General features: G+C 36.9%; 1 protein-coding gene across 11 annotated transcripts in view; it reads left to right on the top strand.

Moving 5' to 3' along the window:
• Positions 1-23,194, top strand: part of EYA4 (EYA transcriptional coactivator and phosphatase 4) — a gene marked incomplete at both ends in the record, with an annotated part of 128,982 nt that overhangs the window by 77,738 nt on the left and 28,050 nt on the right. For 2 of the 11 annotated variants that reach the window (XM_079550671.1, XM_079550672.1), the window contains 7 exons: positions 902-970; positions 7,386-7,478; positions 13,964-14,030; positions 15,936-16,078; positions 16,223-16,366; positions 17,300-17,379; positions 17,721-17,886. In XM_079550671.1, coding sequence (XP_079406797.1) covers positions 902-970; positions 7,386-7,478; positions 13,964-14,030; positions 15,936-16,078; positions 16,223-16,366; positions 17,300-17,379; positions 17,721-17,886 — 762 coding nt within the window. Of the gene's footprint in view, positions 1-901; positions 986-1,372; positions 1,409-7,385; positions 7,479-13,963; positions 14,031-15,935; positions 16,079-16,222; positions 16,367-17,299; positions 17,380-17,720; positions 17,905-23,194 lie in introns of all 11 variants that reach the window. The other 9 variants (XM_079550669.1, XM_079550670.1, XM_079550673.1 and 6 more) reach the window with 7 other exon arrangements.

The following is a 23,194-nucleotide window of genomic DNA, read 5'->3' as shown; positions in this document are numbered from 1 at the left end:
GCCTGTTGGTAACTTGGAATGAATTGCTTTTTCAGCTTCTTACTTCATGCCTGAATTATAATTTACAGTTATACCCAAAACTACATCCATGTAGATTTATTGAAAAGTCCTGGCAAAAGAAGTACATCAAAATTGTCATTGCTGCTGGCTTAGATAATTTTCTTAAATGATGAACATGCTAATTTCATTTATTGGCAGGCAGTGAAAGTTTGTCAAGAAGGAATGTTTAGGTTTAACTCTAAATTTACTGGCTATTATCACTGTATCTATTACTAAATGAACAGTGCTACCATGCAGCTACAACACAGATGTCCAGATGTTTTCAGATAATAGGTTTTGCCATAGCTGAGATGCAAAAATGAGGGGGTGTCACATTCTGAGATGGAGTCATGGCCTCACTATTGTCTGTGAGAGTGTCACCATGCATATGTTTCAAGCTGTAGTTTCAGTCCTCTTTCTTGGAAGTTAGATGTTGGCACCCCAAAAAAAACTTTGTAGTTAGTTCTTTCTGGCCACAATGCAAAGCATTTAATTCACTTGCTTAAAAAGAAAAAAATTGTGAATGTCATTAAAAAGTGCATGTGCATGTGAGGGGAATAGAACCCTACAGAAAAGGACTGAACCATTACTGTTCTACCTATTTATATTTTTAAGAAAATCATAATTCCAGTATAAAGAGAAGGGAAAACTTCAAGCATACCACTAAAGAACACTAATATCTATATGCCCCTATATATTATACTTGCATAAATAAACTGGTTAAAGCAATGCTCAGGAAAACAACGCAGTGCAGTTAAGAGACTTGGCTCAAAGTATAACAACACTTACTAGCACTGAAGAATATTCATGTACACTGAACAGACATTCAGACAATGAACCATTATACCATTCCTGTCCTCAGGAGACAACATGACTGTTTTAAATACTGCAGACTGGTTGCTGAGTTGCAGTACTCCCTCCTCTGCAACAAGTATGAGAGACCCTGGTACAGTGCATGTGTGTGGTGATGTGTCTCTGTGGCTGCTGTGTAACATCTCTTAGTTTGCTCTGTTTTTTTTGTTTTGTGGTTTGAACATTTCCATCCTTTTTTTGTTCTCCACCCCATTTTTTCCACCCTTTCTCAAAGGTCTTTCCCACAGCCAAAAAAAACAGAAGGAAGTTGCAATATGTACTGATCTTGCCGTACTTTGAAAGACAATAGAAAAACAAGGAGAATTTTAGCTAACTTAAAATTAGCTTAACTGCATATGTGCTCTGAGAGCCTGGAAGAGCACCATGCTGCTGAACATGCTGAGTATTGCTAGCATTCAGCACTTCTGTAATTCTAGCAGATTTTGCACAGAATGCTCATCTGTTTTTCTCTGATTTTTAGGTACAACATTACATGAATACCTGAGCTCAAATTACTATAAATTGCTATTACATCTACTACTACCACTACTACTTTCACTTTTAATTAATGCTTATGCAACTTTCCTCTTCACAAATATTAGTCCAGATTTTCCAAGCTGCTATTTTCATTTGTGAGTTTCCTCTCCTGTGTATTATTGAGTTACAATGACTATTAATAATTATATATGTGGCATTGTTGCAGTGCATATGAGATTAACCACTGTGTAAATGACTCTCCACAAGCCTTTACACAAGTGTTTAAGCTGTGCAGACTCAGATTACATTTAGGAATATCTCAAAAATATCCTTTTTAAAACAAAAATAAAATTAGGATTAATTTACCATTTCCAAGACAGATTTTATAAAAATTAAACTGCAGCCTTCCAGTACTTATAGGGGGCTTATAAACAGGAGGGGGCTGATATTGATAGGACACAGTCTGATAGTGACAGGTCAAAGTGAAATGATTTTAAACCAAAACAGGTGAGATTTGCTTTAGATGTTAGGAGGAAATTCTTCACTCAGAGGGTGGTGAGGCAGTGGCACAGGCTGCTCAGAGAAGCTGTGGTTGCCCCATCCCTGGAGAGGCCAGGTTGGATGGGGCCCTGGGCAGCCTGAGCTGGTAGGTGGGAGCCCTGCCCATGGCAAGGGGGTGCAGCTGGATGGGCTTTGAGGTCCCTTTCAACCCAACCATTCTGTGATTCTAGGATAGCTACAGGCCTATCAGTCTCACCTCGGTGCCCAGGAAGGTTATGGAACGAATAATCTCGAGAACCATCATGGACAAATTAAACGTCAACCAGGGGATCAGGCCCAGTCAGCATGGGTTTACGAATGGTTACAAATGGTAGATCCTGTCTGACAAACCTGATTTCATTCTATGACAACGTGACCCGCTTAGTGGATGAGGGTCAGGCTGCTGATGTGGTCTACCTGGACTTCAGTAAGACCTTTGATACTGTCTCCCATAACATTCTCATGGAGAAGCTGGCTGCCCTTGTATCGCTCACGAGCGGACTCCCCCAAGGCTCAGTACTGGGGCCGCTTCTGTTTAACATCTTCATTGATGATCCTGATGAGGGGATTGAGTGCACCCTCAGTAAGTTTGCAGATGACACCAAGCTGGGAGGGAATGTTGATCTGTGTGAAAGGAGAAGGGCACTACAGAACGACTTGGACAGACTGGATCAATGGGCCAAGGTTAACGGCATGAGTTTCAATGTGGCCAAGTGTCGGGTCCTGCATTTTGGTCACAACAACCCCAGGCAACCTACAGGCTTAGGGAGGAATGGCTGGAAAGCTGCCTGATGGAAAGGGACCTTGGTGTACTGACGGACAGTTGGCTGAATATGAGCCAGCAGTGTGCCCAGGTGGCCAAGAAGGCCAATGGCATCCTGGCTTGTATCAGGAATGGTGTGGTGAGCAGGACTAGGGAAGTCATCCTGCCCCTGTACTCGGCATTGGTGAGGCCTCACCTTGAGTACTGTGTTCAGTTTTGGACACATCAGTACAGAAAGGACATTGAGGTACTGGAGCAGGTCCAGAGAAGGGCAACAAGGCTGGTGAAGGGCGTGGAAAATCAGCCCTATGAGGAGAGGCTGAGGGAGCTGGGGCTGTTAGGTCTGGGGAAGAGGAGGCTAAGGGGAGACCTTATTACTGTCTTCCAGTACCTGAAAGGTGCTTACAGTGAGAGCGGGGTTGGTCTCTTCTCATTGGTGACAGGTGACAGGATGAGGGGAAATGGCCTCAAATTGTGCCAAGGTAAGTTTAGGTTGGACGTTAGTAAACACTTCTTTACAGAAAGGGTGGTTAAACATTGGAATAGGCTCCCCAGGGAGGTGGTTGAGTCACTGTCCCTGGATGTGTTTAAGAGCCATTTGGATGTGGTGCTCGGAGATATGATTTAGCGATGGGTTGTAGAGGGTACTATGGTTAGGCTGCGGTTGGACTTGATGATCCTTGAGGTCCCTTCCAACCTGAGTAATTCTATGATTCTATGATTTTATGATTTCATGTAAATGCTTGGTTGAGTTTCAAGAATTTAAGTTTAAATAAATCTAATTTAGTCTGTCACCTCAGTTAAATGTTTAACATGTTCAGATAAATAATTTAACTACTAATTACTAATAGTGAGCAAATATATTATGGGAGCCCATGTGTTACTGTGGACACATCACCTTTTGCACAAAATGAAAGCTGATTTTCCAAAGGCAGTAGCATGTTTAGGTCTATGCTTCTAGTTGAATACGTCACAGTGAGACCAACCTGTGTTGTGTCTGTACTTTCCACTGTGTCTATCTTTAAGGAATATTATGTGCTTATGCTGCATAGAGTTGTTTATGTACCATTATCTGTTTCTTCATGAGATATGTGTGCTACAGGGTTTCTTTGGCCGCTGCTGCTTGGCTTCCTCCATCTGCCTGCCATCTCCATCCTTCATCTCAGGCATTCTGCCTAACCTGGTCTATGTCTCCTGCCCTCCCAACCTAGTACAGTGCAGCTATAAGTTGAGCTCAGCTTGTCAGGCAGCTGCCAGCCACCTCAGGCGATGTACTACATTCGGCTGCTGTCTTCTGTGAAACTTTCATAGCTTGTTGGCTTCCTAAAAACAGAAGAAAAAAAAGTACTCAGAAGAAAATGAGCTTTCAGTCATGCTTGTTTGAACTAATATCTCTCATTGCCTCCTACCTATTACATATGTTTATCCGCATTTGGGCATAGCAGAAGCATCTTGTAGCATCTCCTACCTCTAAAATCTCAGTGTTTATTTTCAGAGAGGTTATTTAGGAGAACAGGTTGGAAGAGTAAGAGTCATGTTGGCGTATTGTTTCATCAGGTAAAGAACTTACATTGTAGAAACTGTTGCCTGTTGGGGGTTGTATTCTGAATTAGTCTTGGCGTAATTAAGTTTGATAGCAATTCCTGGAGGTCAGCTGGGCGAACACAGCCTCTTTGGGCTCTTGTCTTTAGCATGATTACTCTCATGATGAAGAATTTTCCTCGGGTCTAACTGGATTTTTCCCTTGTGTCTGTTGCTTCCTATCCATTCACACAGAGCACCTTTGAGAAGAGTACAGCTTTGTTCTTCATCTCCTCTCTTTCTGTTACATAGCTGAAGGCAGAAATTGGTTTTCCTCTCAGCTGTACTTGAGATTGTACAACTCCAGTTTCTTCTGTATGCCCTTGTACACTATCTGCCTGTTGCATTGCCCCGACCACCAGGGTAACCCTTCTCTGTTACCATCTGCAGTCTTTGCTGTCAGCAACACTCAAGTGGGCTTCCAGATTGAGATTGCTTTTCATTATATTTTTACTTTTTCAGAACTTAATAAACTTAATCCACATTTATACAACAGCATATTGCATTTATTTATTTTATTTTATTTTATTTTATTTTATTTTATTTTATTTTTTTTAATTAATTAAACTATTGATTCATAATGATGGCTCAAACTCTTGATCTTTGCACTATCTCTAGAGAGGCTGCCTTCGTAGTATTACCATGCTTTAGCTCACATGTCAGGAAATCTATGCTGTGTTTTGACTTGCTGTCAGTTTATGTTTTGATTTCAGCTTTAAATATTACTGGCTGTTTAATCTGATGTTAAAATTCCTTTTTTTAGTTATCACAGTGCTTTTTTGCCCCTCTTGTTTTAATGATATGCAACCTTTTTAAAAAAAAGGTAATGCTTCAAACATCTAGCTACACTGTGGAAAGATCTTTAAGATCCTTAAGTTGATAAAATCTGACTGTAGAACTGTTTAAAATCAAACACAAAAATACTTTCAACAAGTATTTTTCAGCAAAGAACAGTGCCAATACAGTGTTTTTCCTCAAGTTAATTACGTGAAAGGGTTTGCTTTAGGTCATTTTTTGCTTGACTGGGAGACAAAAGGATGGTGAATATTTGTGCTTATGGAAGTGCACTGCAGTTGGCATTAACCAGAAATATACATAACTCTCAAGTAAACATTTCAATTAGATACTGAAGCTTTGGTTAAAGAGAAAGGTTAGGCATAAAGTGAGGTGTCCTTCTGGATGCAATACTGAGCATAAGCTTATAGCTTAGTATGGATAATACTGAAATGTTTTATTGAATAGAAAGGACTAAGGGTAGTAAGAAGTAGGATTTTCTTTTCGTATGAGTAAATGTCCACACTCTGCAGAAAAAAAGATGCATGCAATTTATAAAGTAAAATATGACCAAAGGTCTTCAAGGGGGAAGATAAGATGCTTTCTAATATAGAATGCAGATGTCTGCATACAGTAATATACAAATACTGAAGGGATATGTTATTTGCTGGAAATGACCTTTAAATTTTCTTCTGCTATATATTTTATTGATTTCCTGAAGCACCTCTTTCTCACTTAAGTAGAGAAATGGGGACAGTAGATTACACTGACAAAGGACTTTGTTCATTTGGTAATTCTTGTCACTTTTTTTGTTATAAATCAGAAAATAAAGGACTGCATAATGACAAAGACTGCACAGCAACTTGAAAAAATATGGCTAAATTTTTTCCTGATGATTTCATGCCAAATTAATTTACTGCTGTTGCCAGCAGAGAGAATAGACTGGGTGTGTCACTTTTATTAAAGAGAAGAAAAGATGGAAAGAAGTCTATATTTAAAAGACAGACACTTTCAAGTTTTTTTTTTTTTTTTAATCTTTTCAGTGAAAAGAAATACACAACTACAGCATAACTGTAACTTGTGTAAGGGGCTGCTTGGTTTAATTAACATCAGTACACTGGCAATATTGCAAGGCTCTCTCCATATCACAGAGATAAGCACATCTCAGTTTTTCAAATCTTCCATGCTTGACCTAAACAGACATCCCTTTGAATTCAGAACAGGTCACTTGTGCAATTGTAATATCTGCAGCATCCCATATGACCTAATGGAATAAGACCTGTTAAGCAATTGTCTGGGACTGAGGTATGTCAGCAGAGACACTCCACTCAGGGCTCACCTATCCTGGGAACCCAGTGTCTGTATTTTCAGCTATGAAATTCCTGAGCTCTTTACTGTGATCACACAGGGAGAAATAGCAGTGTGGTTCTGCAGGTACTACTCTGGCCACTATTCTCATGAGAAAACCACATCCTTTGCTTAGCTCAAACACTGTCCTCAACATATTTTAAGAGGGATAATGAATCTTGAGGACAGCTAAGGCTGTATTTGGTCTCTGAAAATACCTCTGTTTCTTGACTGAACATGCGTAACTGACCTTCACAAGCAATGGTGGTAACCTGTTCAGGTTTGCCAATGTCAGAGTTTTTCTAGGTTTGCCAGTTGAATGTCTGTTAGAAGCTGAATTGCCACTGAGATGCATTCAGCTATGGCTTGGATGGTAGGGGTACATGATGATATGTAAGAAATCTTTTGAGTTCATTGTGGACCCAAATATTTGGTTACCTCTGAATTAGAAGCTGATTTCTCAGGGTTGTTGTTTGTGCTCTACTTTTTTGTTGTTGATCTTGTGTTTATTTATTTATTTATTTATTTTAAACTTCACCCTTCTATTATGGAAAATGGCTTGCTATTGACCGAGCTGCAAAAAAGGGGAAGGGCAAAGGCAGAACGCTAACAAATAATATACTTCCATATGAGCTTGAAAATATATTAAATTATTGTTTCACTCATCAGGCAAAACTATTTTTGTGCTACATGCTTTGACAGCTAATTTTTCTCTCCTTTCTGATACCCTTAGGGAATTGTTGGAATCAATTAGATTTAGGCTGAAATCTCCCCAGAAGATAGTTCAGTTACTAAAACCAATGCATAGCCAAATGCATAGATGAAAAGCTCTATGGATGCATGGCCGTTCCTAATGGAATGATGGTAGAGTGCCTCAATGCTGTGGTAGTGCAAAGGTTGAAGCTGTTTCATCGCATGCTTAGTATATCTGGACTACCACTAGTGAGACTGGCATGAGGACTCTAGTAAAATCTAAAAGTAAAATCTCATGTCTACTTATTCTTCTATGTAGTGTCTCTTCTTGCAGTCAAAACAGAGCCCATGAACAGCAATGAAACAACAACAACAACAGGAGATGGATCGCTTGACACTTTTACTGGGTCAGGTAAAGCCATAATAAGATCACATATTGCTAGATACACATTAATATAGCATTTAATAACCTTTGCTAATGAGCATTGCACTGCATGGAAGTGATCTTTTAGAAGCCACAATATAGTAACATTTTAATACCAAATAATAATTGTAACTTTTTTTCATTTCTATTAAAAAATGCACTTTTCATGAGCTACAATCGTAAAAAAGTTTTAATGATGACTAGGACCATTCCTGTATGTTGAAATCTTATAATAATAATGTTATTATTGTACTGTAGCTTTTTCTCAGTGCTGGTCTTATATGATTTAGGAAGAAAAAATGGATTGTATTTCTAAAGGCTGTATTAATTTGTAGAATTTAGAATCTTAAGGGTCATATTTCAGTGCTGATCTTCTTATTTGTAGGAACAGTGTGTTACTTTAAATACTGATTGCCATAAGCTACTTTGTCTCCATGTAAATATTTTAGTTTAAATAATTGTGAATTTAATCTACGTCTTTAAAAAATGAAACAACAACTTTTAAGTAGATTCCTATAAATTACTAAAAGATGACAAAAAATTAAAGAAAATCTGCCCTCTAAGAGGCTGAATCCTTCTAATAAGAAAGAAGGGAAAATTAATTTCATATCTGAAAATATCAACTCAGTAGCAGCCTGAAATTTTACTGAAGCCAAGAATTGCCATGCTGTGGGTTTTGGTAGACATAGGTAGTCACAACCCATTTAAAATATTCTGGAAATTACAATGTTTCTGCGTAATCAAAATGTTTTAAAAGCAGAGAAACTGAGTGTATGATTCCAGAATTGCTTTTAGGCATCAGTAAATCCAGACATACTCTGAAGTTCATTATTCAGGAAAGTATTGAAATTTAAGTGCGTGAAGTAAAGGTCCATTGTGAAATGTAAAGCAAGTGTATACTTTTTCTGATTAGTAGGAATGAAAACATTGTTCTCATTAGGAAAGGAACACCATCAACTTAAAATCTAATAAGTTATGTAAAAAAAAACCTTTTTGCTAAAAATCAGCTGCTTTTTTTCCTTTTTTTTTTTTTCCTTTTTTTTTTTTCTTTTTCTTTTTCTCCCTTTTCCCTTCTCCCCCCTCCCATGGCTATTGTTACTCTGCTCTAAAATATTATAAATTCTGTTATAAGTGCAGGTCATAAAATGTCTGTCTATATACCAGTTTGGCATTATTATTGAAATTTTATCAGCTTGTGCCATGTATTTAAGACACCTGAGCTGGATCCCATGTGTAAAAACATGGCTAAGGCAACATTTTCAGAAAGGAGGTGCCAAAATTGCAGTCCCGTGTTCATGCTTAGTTTCCTAAACAACAGTTTGATTTCACAGGATGCCATTCACTCTTAGCTTCCACTGACTGCACAAGAGATCTCTACACTTTAAAGATTTGGAAAAGGTGCCACCAAAAATGAAAGAATTTGAGCTTTACAGTCTTTTTTGTCCATTAGCTGCCTTCATATTCAAATGAAAAATGACCCCAATTCTCATTGTAGACCACAAACTCAAGTATTAAATGAGTATCATGACTCACGGTGGGAAATCAGTAGTCTGCCTGTCAGAGTGATTAGCAGTCTGCATCATCATATGTGAGGCAGAACTGCTTTCTTAACCTGTTGAGCCTTTCACAAAGTGTAAATCCATTACTTGTCTTTTATTATTACTTGCAATTTGGAAAATTTTCAGTTTTGTGGCAGAAATTGTAAAAAACAGTGTAAACTCACACAAAGTATTCCTCTGACTTTTTAATCTAAGTGATGATTTGGGATGTTTAATGTGTTGCCAAAACCAACAAACACTAACTAATACAAAGATGACAAATTTTTAGACAAATCAGCTGCAACTGAAAACAATGCTTAGCAAAGCCCAGCAATTAATGTTGTGTTTTCCTAAAAATCACTCACAGCTTTGTGTTACTCCCATGACAAAGTGTAATGCTAGTACTTTCCTGCAGCTTTCAAACATGTAGCCTGGACATATAGGTCACTAGGAGGGATAACACCTATACTCTGTTCTGTGCAAACAGGTCAGAAGAACTAAAGCAACCTTTGTGAAGTAGAGAAGGACTTAGAAACATTATTAAATATTTTATGAAATAAAATCACATAGTGATGAGGCTCATTTAAAAGTGCCATGTGGAATTTCTCTCCATCATATTCTCCCCATGAAAAGTGATTCCCATGCTCCAAGGGCAGTAAAAACCTGTGATGTGTTCTAGGGCTGAGCGTAAGGCTGAACAAGCTCTTTATGTGTACAGTAGCCAGCTCTGTTCCTAATGACCAGCTTTAACATAGAAAGTGATGACAGACTGCATGAGTCACACTATAGCAGAGACAGATTAGGCCTTGCAGGTAACTGCGATGAACCCTGATTTTTGACAGAAGAGCACTGCAGCTTTTTGAAACTACTGTCTAACACTTAGGTTTGTTCCATCCTTGGCATCCTGCAATCAGAGGTGCCTTCAAGAAAGCCTTTGTGGTCTCATGATAAATCTGCAAATTTATGCTGAATGTGCCAGCCTCAAGTCACATTTAAAAAACAAAAACTGAATATACTAAAGAAGAAACCTCACATATCTAGTATTAAGTTGAAAAATAAAACACAGAATTTAGAATGAGAGTGTCCCTGCCCTGGCTGCCATGTGGCTGTCCACGATCAGGGCTTTGGTCTCATCCTTCTGCAGAGTGACACCCTGGGAAAAAGATGTGCCTTTTAGCTCAGGGTGACAAGGTAGTCATACTGTATACCCTCTTCCTCCATCTTTTCCCTCAAAGACTGGCAGTTGGTAATTATTATCAGTACACTCAATTCGAATCTTTGCAATCCTGTAGCAGGCTCTTGTAGCTGGATACTTACAGGGTGTGGAGAATTGCAGAACAGTCTTAAATGAGCAATTTTATGCTCCAAGAATTTGCTACAGCTGCTGTATTGTGAATGCATGCATTTTTGTATTTAAATTGCTTAGGATACTGGAATAATTTGGGAACTGTTTATAATTTTAATGGAGTGGAGAGAAACATCTGAAGTTCTTGTCGTCTTTGTTACTTAAAATTTATTACATGCAAAAAGGATATAAAAAAAAATTCTAAAGGCTATAAAGGCAAGGTTAGGAAACGCCGTCACTACATACCTTTGTCTGGTCCCCTTTTGTGCAGAAATTGAAATTTGCTGTTTAAATGCAATCCTTTTAACCTAATTCTTCACACCGAATTTTCCAGATGATTAATGGAAAAATACGAAATTTTAGTCTGTGATGATTTGATGAACCCAGCACATGCTATCAGCATGATTTCTGGTTATTTCAGCTCTCTACTGCTATCTTTGCCAGTTGAGCTAACAGGGTAAATAGTGAGCTGGCTGTCACCTTCTTTTCTCTTCTGTGGATCAACATTTGTTAGGTTGGGGACGTGTCCCCAGTGATGTATCAAGCCTCAGCTCTCGCAGACTTTATTGCTGGGAGTGTTCCTTAGAGGGCATAGTTACATCTGCTTTTCTTCTTATCTCTCTCATTTCTTCTTTCTATTCTGTCACATTCATATCTACTGCAACTTTTGCCTCTCAATTTCAGCCAACCCTGGCCAGCAGTCTCTTTTCCTAGCCAGCACCTTCATTCCTCAACCCGTTTCCTACCCCATCCTCAAACTTTGAGCCCAGGAGACTCTTATGCATCTGTTCTCAGGCCTTACTGCCTTTTCTGAAACTCCACCTTCCACGTTTTCCTCCCTGTGGGATTGAGGCTGGAGATGCTGGGACCCTGCATGGTACAGATCAGCCAGAACTTCCACCTCTGGAGAAAGCGGGCCCGTTGAATGGAGAATTTACCTGCCAAGTTCTGAATTGTGATTCTCCAGGGCATGTGCAAAATATGACTATTGTTTTTCAGAAGTGTGCAGCTTGATGGCTTTTAACTTGAGAAATCAAGGGTATTACACCTGCCCAGAAGAGCAGGTAAAGTTAAATAATGAAATCTCAGAAATACTTGAGTTTTTCAGGGAAGAGACAGTTTTGATTTTCTCATAAATAACACAGTATAATGGTGACTAGCCCATTCTTATAAGTGGCTACAGAAAGCTATGCTTAGAAAGTTATTAAGAAGTTATAAAGTATGTAACATCCTGCCTCTACAACTTCCCCTACTGCTAATCCTCCCTACCAAAGAGAAGTAGGGTTAGGAGAATAATTCTGAAAACAGAGACAAGTGTTGAATTCTGATAAACCTCAGAATTACCAGTCTGAGCTGGGATTTACAGTATAATTCACTTGTGATACATAGTCATAATATTCTCGTATGCCAGCTCTTGTACCCTGTGTTTCTCAAATATCCCACATCCTAAAATGCAGTGCAAAAACTGATGTAAAAGACTGCCAGAGAAAGAGTGAAAAAGCTATTTAATTGGAATGGCGCACAATTTGTTTTTTATTTTCTTATATATATATATATGCAGAAACAATTTAAAAAACAGGAAGGACAGTTTTTTGCAGAAAAACATTAGTTTCTGATAACTCAAGTGATCTAAATAAACTGTCTTTTGTTTTCTTTCCTTCCTTCCTTCCTTCCTTCCTTCCTTCCTTCCTTCCTTCCTTCCTTCCTTCCTTCCTTCCTTCCTTCCTTCCTGCCTGCCTGCCTGCCTGCCTGCCTGCCTGCCTGCCTCTCTCCTTCCCCCCCTCTTTTACTCTCTTTCTCTCTTTTTTGGTAGTTTATGCCTACTGTAGTAGAATGGTAAATGTGCTTTAACCAAATTGATTAATCAAGTGATGTGTCATTCAGCAAACAATAGACAAAAAGTGGAGCAGAATGGTCAAAAAAGATCCGATAAGCTGGTAATGGATCATGAAAATTCCTTGCCCTGGGAATCACCAAGGTCATTCTGTTAGCTATTGTTTGTCTTCAGAAAGGTCACAGTGATAGAACAGGCTAACACTGATTACTCTTCAGGAGTTAAATAAATAACAACATCCTTTAAGGTTTTATGAGCTATTTCTGTTTTTATATACAGCTATACATTCATCTAACTCTGAGGATATCTTTATGCACACTTAGAAAATAAGCTTAAACCATTGGAAGGCATTCTCAGAGAAGAACATCCAATAATATAATATTAAATTCAGCAGATTTCCCTTGCAGATTATCCCTTAATATCTTTTCAATCAGCAACTCTTTTAGGAGATCTGGTAGCACGTGTTCAAAAAATTATCCATTTCCTCATTTTCAAGCCATTCTCAACTGCACATTTAAAAAATAAGCTAATGTGTTTGTTGTTGTTTTTCCTACTGTATTTTCCTTTTAAAATCCTACAGGTTCTAAATGCATTTAAAGTAGCCTCAGAAATATGAAGTTCTGCATATGTTCAAAGGAATAGATCTCAAAGATGTTAATTACACCTGGACGTAGACATATATCATGTTTCATAAAATAGTTAGGAACCTAAACCTATTTGTCACTTATATATTTCTGAAAGTTCATTGCTACTACCATTATGAACAACTCAGGAAGAGGGTACACTTTGAAGTACAACTATGATTGATTAGACTAAAGAAATTCCAGTGCTTCGTTGTGTACTACTTTAATCTTTTGAAAAGTGAATGAGCAGCAGATGGCCTAATAAAGACACTCTGTATGTTTGCCCAGTATGGATTTGCTCTGAAGGGATTGGTTCAACTCTTTAGAGTACATATATTTGGAATACATCTGTCTTAGTCAAGACAGATGGCTAAAGGAAAGAGAAACTTCCAAACACTTGGAATTAATCCAGTGTGAGCACTGCTTTTGAATGAAATTTTAATGGGATATGACTGTTGTTCTGTTAGTTTTCTTGGAAGAATGCAGCTGTTCATAGTGTAGACATATATAATTTTGATGGCTACTGAACATAACTGTTTATGCTTACTTTTGAAATACAGCTATTTTTGGTAGTGTCTGTGTTCTAATCAGCCTGTTGATAAGGAGAAGTATTCATTTCCTAGTGATCAGTTGGATATCTCTCATCATGTAAGCTAACTGAAACACCTATATGGAACACTATTAATACTATCCAGTATTAAAATTAAACTTGTTAATATGAGACTTTAAAAGTATAGGCATGTTCTTTCAATCCCATGCAATGTGATACGTTAAATCACTAGATTCCTTTTAACTACTAATTTTAATACAACATGCAAATTTGAAAAATCTATTGTGTGTGGATCACGGATCATGTGTGAATTATATGCCTGTGCAATAAATTCAGAAAAAAGCCTGTTAAGCTTAAAACGTTCACAACAACTAGAGAGTTCAGTAAAGAATGAATGATCTGGAAATGTGCCAAACGTTTTGGTTTGTCTATTAAGATACTGCAGTTGTGGTGACGTATATGTCATGTAAAAGCTGTCCATTTCAATTAGATTTTCTGCTAACGTGACTGCAGTAGTATTTAGACTGGCTGTATTCTTCTCATACCGTTTTTAACTGTTGTACTCTTGTTTTCTGTTTTGCAGTAATAACAAGTAGTGGCTATAGCCCAAGATCAGCGCACCAGTACTCTCCGCAGATATATCCTTCCAAGTTAGTGTCTGTACCTACTGTAATCTTGTATAGCGAACTGACCTTGGTTATAGGCAGTTCTGTGGTTTGCTGCAAACATATATTGATCAGCAAAAGAAAGGGAGAGAAAGGAAAATACTTAAACCTCCATAATGAATCCACTACAATTCTACGTCCATTTTTTTTTCTCTCTCATGGCTGCGGAGTAACATCTACTTTGTGCAATACTGTATTGCTGCACAAGAAATATCTTTTGAGTTTCTACACACAGTGGAAGGAAAAAAAAATAGACTGACATTCTCACGCATCAGCATTTTAATAGTGCTGGCATTACATACAGACATATTTTGAGGAAGAGAGTTTATATTTAGAAATCACAATTGCATGTGCAACATGCATACTTAACGGTAAACATGTCATAGACTGTTCCAGTCCTAGCATTGCCAAATAGTTCCAAACATTCCAGAATTATGAACCACCCTTTCCTCCTCCAATATTGTAAGATTTAAAATATCAAACAAACTAAATTAAATTGGATTAGATTCAATCTCTTTCTCTCTTAAAAAAAAAAAAAAAAAAAAAAAAAAAAGGTGTTTGTTTATTTATGTATTTATTCAGAAGCCAGCAGGGGTTATTAGGACTAGGAAGTTTCTTCCTTTTTTTAACTTTATGGAAAACACTGAAGATTTTTTTATGAAACTACTGTAATGGGCAGCCTATTGACTTGTTTGACATGTGATGTTGTGCACAAGTATCCTTGATTTCAGTATACCATATATTTATTTCAGTGCTTTTGATATTCTACCTATGTGACTTTGAAATTTGATACAGAGAGAGCATTAAAACTATACCTGATTAGGCTTTTTAAAAATTCTTCACCAAATTTGCATTCGTATCATGTTAGCCAGCATTTATTGATTGAGAAAGTAGGCGTCTAAACTAAAAACATTCTTCCTTATTCCACTTAAAACACATTTTAGCAAACTATATTTCATACATTTGGCCAAATACATTACAAGGTTTAATAGAATTTTTAATTTACTGTAATAATTTATTGGCATCTAAATTAATGAGTAATCCTTTTCTGATATCAACCGCTGCCAAATGTACTGAACTAATTAGAAAAAAAAAAGAAAAAAAAAATTAGAATCTGAAATTTAGTCATGGCTTTTAATAGCCAGATTTCAGTAAGTGTAATTCTGCAGAGTATGTTTATTCAGCTCTTGGTCCATAAAATCTTATTTGACTTACAAAACAATCCAAGACAAATGTTTCTCTGTATGTTTTTGCAACTCTGGAGGGCAAAAATTTAAAACTTGATTTTATTCAATTTCCCTATAAAACCCCAGTATTTATAAATTAAAGACCATTTTTATTTCCATTCTATTTCCCAAACATTTAAAGCCCTTCTGGTTAACAAAGTGTTGCTTTTAATATTTTTCATGCTTCTCTCTATGCTTCTCCCACTGAAGCCAGAGGCTAGATATCTGATGAAGCAGAACCATTTATAGAGGGCATAAGGTAGTAACTTCAGTGTTCTCCTCTGTATTTCATTTATTCTTCCAGTCCAAGTTTCCCTGCACTGAATAAATAAGCTTGAGGATTTTTCTGATTTAAGTGTACTGTTCCTATCTCAAAGGGGTTAAATCCATATAAAACTGTTACAGCAGTGGCACAGCTCATCTACAGATGGACACAGAATATTAAGAATTAAATTGTGGTGATGGGACAGCACAGAATTTTCACAGTGCCTTGGGGAATGTGAGATGGAGTTTTTTAGCTTATTTCAGTGGGAGATGGAATAACTCCCGTAAGAGGAGGAGTTGGCAGAATAATGAACTGCTTTTGGATACCTTTTTCTTTATTGCTTGAATTAACCTACAAAGTATTTGTTGCCACAGTAATGCTATTTTTCCTGATATTTAGGCCCTATCCACACATTCTTTCTACACCAGCAGCTCAAACAATGTCTGCCTATGCCGGACAAACCCAGTATTCAGGAATGCAGCAACCAGCAGTCTATACAGCCTACTCACAGACAGGACAGCCATACAGCCTACCTACTTACGGTATTTGACCTCTTATTACTTTGTCTTATGTAGATGTAAGATAAATGCTGATGTGAACATTTTTGCTATTTTTTTTTTATTTTTATTTTCCCCACTGTGAGAAAGTATTTTAAAGAATCAGTTGAAAATTAATTTCTTATACAGATTTGGGTGTAATGTTGCCAGGCATCAAGACGGAAAGTGGGCTCTCGCAGACACAGTCACCACTGCAGAGTGGGTGCCTCAGTTACAGTCCAGGGTTTTCCACCCCACAGCCAGGCCAAACACCATATTCTTATCAGATGCCAGGTGAGTAGCCCTTGCTGTTGTGTGTCATCTCTCCTTGCTGCTCTTTGTGGCCCCTGTTTCCTCATTACATTTTCAGTTCATGTTTCAGAACTCTAGCAAATGTGGTTGTCATTGGCAGCTACTTCTATCGCTAAAATATAGCTACTTTTTTTAAATTAGTTTTTCCAACGCATGCATATATGTTCATTTTTTATCATCTGCTGATCTAGGTCTGGTCATGCAATGCAGTCCCCATCTACACTTTCACTTTTCTATGGAGCAGGACTGGAAGCATTTGTTGTATTTATTGGGGAACACATGTCACTTCCCTTTTTTTACATGTTTTGAGTACGACATCCTCTGATGCTTTTCCCTTTAAAAAAAATAATTTATTACAATTTCTCTGTAATTCATACTTAGTATTTCATTTATTATGCAATTGTGATTTATTTCTTTTTGCTCAATGATACTTTTTTATCTTTTAATGCAATATTAAATCTTATAAACATAGTATTAATCATCTGAAGTTGAAAACATGGACAAGCCTCATAACAGATTGATTAAAAACACATAGATCATTTAAATATTCTTAAAAAATGGATTTTTGCTTCATAAGGGAACACTGAAATGTTAGGACTTAGGCAATTAAGGAGAAAGAGAATAACAATATTTGAACGAAAGTGAGACACTGTAATAAATTGAAAAATGATTTTGTGATCACTGCAACAACTTATTGCAAATAACTTTCTTCTATTGTGGGAAAAAAGAAGGTATGCTTATATGCATGGAAGCAGCATTTCATCTATGCTGATTAGATGTTTTCTTGTTTAAATGGAAAACTAAAAATTGTTTGCTCCTCCAATTCATTAATGTCTTAACATGAAATCCTGTATTTAGAATTATATTTTTATTCAGAAACATGTTCTTGCAATGAATCATATTTTTTAATTTTAGGTTCTAGTTTTACACCATCATCCACTATTTATGCAAACAATTCTGTTTCAAATTCTACGAACTTCAGTAGTTCACAACAGGTATGAATATCAACACTTGTTTGTGCATTAAAAAAATATTTATGTAAATACATTGATGTTATGTTATTTCAATTTAGACTTGTTATGCTGAATTGGACTTGCTGTAGTTAAGTACTGTTTTCTGTGGAAGGCCTTGAAAATCCTTGTGGATGCCTAGTTGCATCTTTTGGCACCTAAATACTTTATCAATCTCCCTTTAATTGTTTAGTAAATTTTCTCAAGTTAAAAAATCTAGACTAAAAGCTATCAGCTCTTTGCATAAATCACATCATTGCATGCAGAAATATTTAATGAAAACATTACTTCTTCATTTACATAGTTAACTGTTTTTGCTGTTTTAGGATTATCCATCATACACAGCTTTTGGCCAAAACCAGTATGCACAGTATTACTCAGCATCAACATATGGTGCATATATGACCTCAAACAACACGGCCGATGGCACTTCATCATCATCATCAACCTACCAGTTACAGGAATCTCTCCCTGGCCTGACTAGTCAACCAGGTACAGATCTGCATTCAGGTGAAAACAATTTTTACATTTTTTACCTGTAGTTGTATGAAGCCAAGATCTGTATTTTTGCCTTGATTTTATACTGTTTTAAACTCAAGGACAAAAAAAGCCCTTTTTGTATGCTTATTCAAGAGACCTGTGTAATTTGTTTGTTAGCTAAAACTCCTTGCAGTTTGAGGTTGTTTTCTTTGAAGGAGTATGCTGAAAAAAGCAATGCAATGGTCTTGTAGTAGTAAATTTTTAACTAAAAATTCAGTCAGTCCTACTGTTACTGACAGTGGGACCACTGTCCACCTCCATATTCAGAAGTGTTACTGTAAATTATTTAAACAAGATGTTGTTTGTCATTTAATTATGCTCCAATCATTCTATCAAGCCACAGTTGCTAATACACAAACTTAGGTTAGTAAGAATAGGGCAATCAGTTAATAGGACATTGCTTTACCAAATAAATAAATAAATAATGGAGTAATTGAAGCTACAAAGAGAAAGCTCCAAGGAGAAATGAGGAGGCTAATTTTGCCTGCCCAACTCTGCCCCCTCGTGCATATGCATTACAACACAGTTATATAGTTGTGTTCTTAGGGCATCACTGCTGGATATCTTCATTTTTTCTCCTTATAATTATAACTTAGTTCGCAGTCCTCTGCCTGCTCCATTCTCCATTCCTGTCAAGCAAATGCAGATGTTAACAAGGAATATTTTTTTGCATGCTAGACTTGGGAATTTCTAGGTTCCCGAAACTCTCACCTATTTATTTTCTCACTATAGTAAATAAATTTACGTTTTTGAAATAATGCATAGTACAATATAGACACATGAAAATCTCTTAGATGAGACACATGAAAATGGCTTAGGTGTGTGATACCCTTAATGTGTGAAAAGAATCTGCTTTTCATGCTCAATTTCATGTATAACTTATATTATTCCAGGAATTTCTTAAAGATCTAGCCCAGTTCTATGATATATTCATGTCATAAATAGCTCACTAAGGCTGGTTATGGCATATATAAGAGAGATCATTGCCAGCTACCTAGCATAACACTGTTGGAGCAATCTAGTGGGGACACTGCCTTCACATGTACAATGTAGTAAAATGTCCGTCTTACCCACAGGCTGTGATCATTTATCAATAGAGTAACGAACTGGATTTTGAACTAGGGTCTGAAAAGGGAAAGTGTGCTTTGATCATAAAATCAATAAGTTGTGTAAATATTCCTAATTCTTATCATAACAACTGAAAAATCTAACGGAAAATTAGACAATAAAGCTGTTGTGTTATAATAACAAATTTGTACAAAGAAGGAAGTACTGTGTAGAAGAGTATAGACAAGGCTTCATACTTCATATAATCTGCTTAAATTCACTAAAATCTTTGGCAAGTTTAATGGCATGAGTTGATTTATTTTTTTCTTCCAGCTGTTTTCCTCTGCTAACTTTAATTTAAAAATGGTGTCTATCTATGCATGCACATGTATCTTGATGGTATGACATGCTATGGGTATGGAGTGATCATAGAATCATAGAACAGTTTGTTTTGGTAAGGACCTTAAAACCATCTAGTTCTAACCTTCCTGCCATGGGCACCTCCCAGTAAATAAGATCACACAAAGACCTATCCAGCGTGGCCTTAAACACTTCCAGGAATGAAGCAACAAATTCTCTGGCTAATGCACATGCCATTGTTTTTTGGTGAAAATGCAAATTGTCTCAGAGTGGAATTTTAGGAAGAGAATCTAACAGATATCTTAAGTGAAATTCCAACAGTTGCAAAACACTCATGATAGAGCCAACTCATAATCTACATTTAAAAGTATATTCATATCTGATCTTTATTTCAGTCTTATTCTTCTATATTTTTATTTGAGAAAATCAGACAGAATTTTCCCTTTCCCTCTCCCTTCTTTGTCTCTCCCTTCCATTTTCTTAGAAATTCTGTGTTAATGTATTATGTGTTACAGACTCCCTTGGTATCAAATAGCACTGAAAAAAGAAAGGAATCTTACATAGCTTAAGTAGGTTCAAAAATATTGAAGGCTGCACATCTATGAAAAAATAAATACTTTTCTTATTTGTGGACTGCTTAATCCACAAACCATTTTTCCTGTTAAGTAGGTTGTGCATCTGAATTTACAAACCTGCCCACTCATTCCTTATTTCTGTCAAGTGTTGAACTGGTCATGAGACCCTTTGCTGAGAGTGCAACACCCACTTTGAGAATACATGGCATGCCTATGCCCTTGTGTGTTACTGTAAAAATAAATTTACATCAGTGGGATGCACTGACTTGAATCAGAGATTCAGTACACACCATGTTTACTTGCTGTCTAGCACTTTCACTGCTTGATCCTAAGAGTTACTTCATGTAAAACATAAGATTAAACAGTTAGCCACTTCACCCTTCTACCATCTTTGCTTGCTGTTAATTCACATTAACCTCGAATACTCTCCACATATACAGGATTTCTTGTAATAACAAAGCTCCATCAGATCAAGATTTCTTTATTTGTTGACCAAGTAAGGAAAATGTGATGAAAATTGATACTCTCTGCATTACACTCTCTGCTACTCATAACAAGTGGCAATGCATTATGTCTCTGGACTTTGCCTCTATTAAAAAAGAGGATTCTTGGCAAATGTTTGGCTTGTTCAAGGTGCTTGTGGACTGTCACTAGGCTTCTGGGATCCAGAGACAGCGATGCAAATGAAAGTCTCACTGACAAGGAGAAGTGTCAGTGCTCCCTGTCCCAGTGACTGTAACATTTTCGCCTGGAGGAGGATGCAACACAAGCCAGTTGTAGTAGCTTTCCATTCCCATTACACATGTCAGAAGTTGTCATAGAACACTTGTTTTGACCTGTGCCCACACCTCTTTTCTCTTGCTTAAGTGGCACAGCTGTGTTTTAACAAGGAGGGAATGCTTGTTCCAACTACAGGTGGGAAAAAATGGTCTGGATAGGAAGGACCACCTCCATTTGTAACCGTGGTGTTGTAACTCCCTAACATTTAATTAGAGCTGCTAGAAGGCATGTAAGTCCTCTTGCTGGACCTGAACCAGGATATGAGTATGTGCATGAACATCTGTGATGAAGTGGTCATTCTATGTTCCAGTTTTGACATTTTCCTCTTGTTTTATGGAATCTCAGATGCTGCTCCTACTTCCAGTGAGAGAAAGTTAAGGAGTGGATTTATTAGGCATGTGCTGAATATTGGAAAAGCTAAAAAATTTCAAACATGGCAATAAAATTTCTGTCTAACATGAGCTGCAGTAGGAGCTCTTTATGAGGGGAAGGCTTTCAGTGCTCTTTGGTACTAGAATTTCTCACATTTTTTACATGGCTGAATTTTGAGTAAGTTTTTCTTCTATCAGCATTGACCTGATTTCTAAAGTAAACTGAGAACAAAAAAAAAGCAGTTGCTCCTTTAGTCTGCTGTTGGTAAAAAGCAAATCAAGCAATTAAGCCTACAGTTGTTCAGAAAAACATGCACTACAGACTTCTGCATTCCAAAATAGATGCATACCTTGCATTCAAGTAAGAGACAGCTGCTCATTCTGATTTAGAGATTAGTTAATGAAATAAAGTTGGCTCTAAATATCTAGAACTTAGAAGGTACAGTGATTAGTTACAGTACTGATTAATGGATAATTATGCAATCACAATGAGTGTGCACCCAAGCAGAAGCCTGGGGCAACAGGTAATGGCTAATGTTAAATGAAACTTGAAGTTATTTACTTCAGTGGTTAGATTATTTCAGAGAAAATTTAGAACAGAGTCTTTTTATATTTTATTTTTGGTAGATTAAACATGGTCATTGAGAACAGATGTTCTAGTACATTACTATGGATTATTTTAGAAACGAATCTTTGTTGTAAAATGTTGAAATTTTCTAGATCTGAAAAAGTTGTGATAAGAATATTAACATACATGTTCAATTATATAGTTTTTGTCTTTTCATAGCTGGAATTTGCTTTGGGATTTTTTTTTTTTTCACTATGTTAGGGAATCTGAGAAATTATATTATTGTACATACATCTTGCATACTCAGAACTTCTTTTGAAGAATAGGCTTTTGATGCTTAAGTAATGTGATTCTGAAACATCGTTTTTCTACATTTTTACATTTTTACATTTAGGAAATTAAATTCTGCTGTTCTATTTATGGGGAAAGAACTAAAGTAATGTGACCTTATTGATCTCCCCAGTGCCTGCAGTGTCCTTACTGACATCAACACCATGCTGGGAATAGAAATGATTAGTCAACAAGAACTCTTGCTCTCAGTTGTAAAGAGACAAAATAAAAACACCAACAGAACATTTTTCAATAGACACTATTATTGCTGCTTAATTTCTCTAACATTTTTTCCCTGATAAGAATTTCAGCTAAAAGAGAAAATTCTACAGAATATATATAATGCTTTTTCCAAATCAGGACAGATGTATCTTGAAGATTGTATCTGGAATAAATTCTCAAACTACTTTTCTGAAGATCTCTTCTTAGCTGTTGCCTGAAAGTTTGGCTGTATTCTGTACAAGCAGAGACACAGATTGATATTGCAACACTGAAGTCATCATGATTTGATTTCCTCCTGTTTCGTGAAGAATCCACTGTCTTCCACTTGGGTGTGCAGGGATTAGGATTCTGAGTCATCTTTGTACTTTATATATATCAGTCATTCATTTAAATGAAAAATGTGCCTTGGAAAGGGCAATGGATTTCAGATATATTCTTCTTCTAGGTATGAGGACTAATCCAAAAGAAATCTCTTCTATTTTATTATGTTGGCCCACAAATTAGGGGATGTTGGTGGTATGACAGTAGAGGTTGAATCTTCCCACCAATATTCGTTTACATTTTGCTGCAATGTGACCAATGGTAGCAGAGGGGCAGCATGACAGAATGACATCCAACATGGAAGTGCATATGAAGCAAAAGCGTAGAACTGAATTCCTCAAAAAATGTAATCAATCCACATTCATTGATAATTGCTGAACATTTATGGATACTAAAGAGTGAATGTGAGCACAGTGAGGTAGCAGGCGGTATGTTTCAGCCGTGGCAAGAGTGACATGAAAGATAAGCCATTTTCTGGACCGCCAGATGTGACACCATGAAATTAATAGCATCTTGACCAGCTCATCTGTGCACATCACTGGATTATGACCAGAGAACTGTGTACAGAGCTGAATATCAGCTTGAATGTATTTGAAACAATGGTGGCAGAATTGAAACATTGCTAAGTTTGCACCGTGTGGGATCCAGGAATGCTCACACAGGAACAGAAAAAACACTATCTGCAA

This window comes from Tetrao urogallus (assembly GCF_951394365.1).
Source record: "Tetrao urogallus genome assembly, chromosome: 2".
NCBI classification, from domain to species: Eukaryota; Metazoa; Chordata; class Aves; order Galliformes; family Phasianidae; genus Tetrao; species Tetrao urogallus.
The sequence above is the reverse complement of the archived record's forward strand: the minus strand, read 5'-3'. Positions and strand labels throughout refer to the sequence as shown.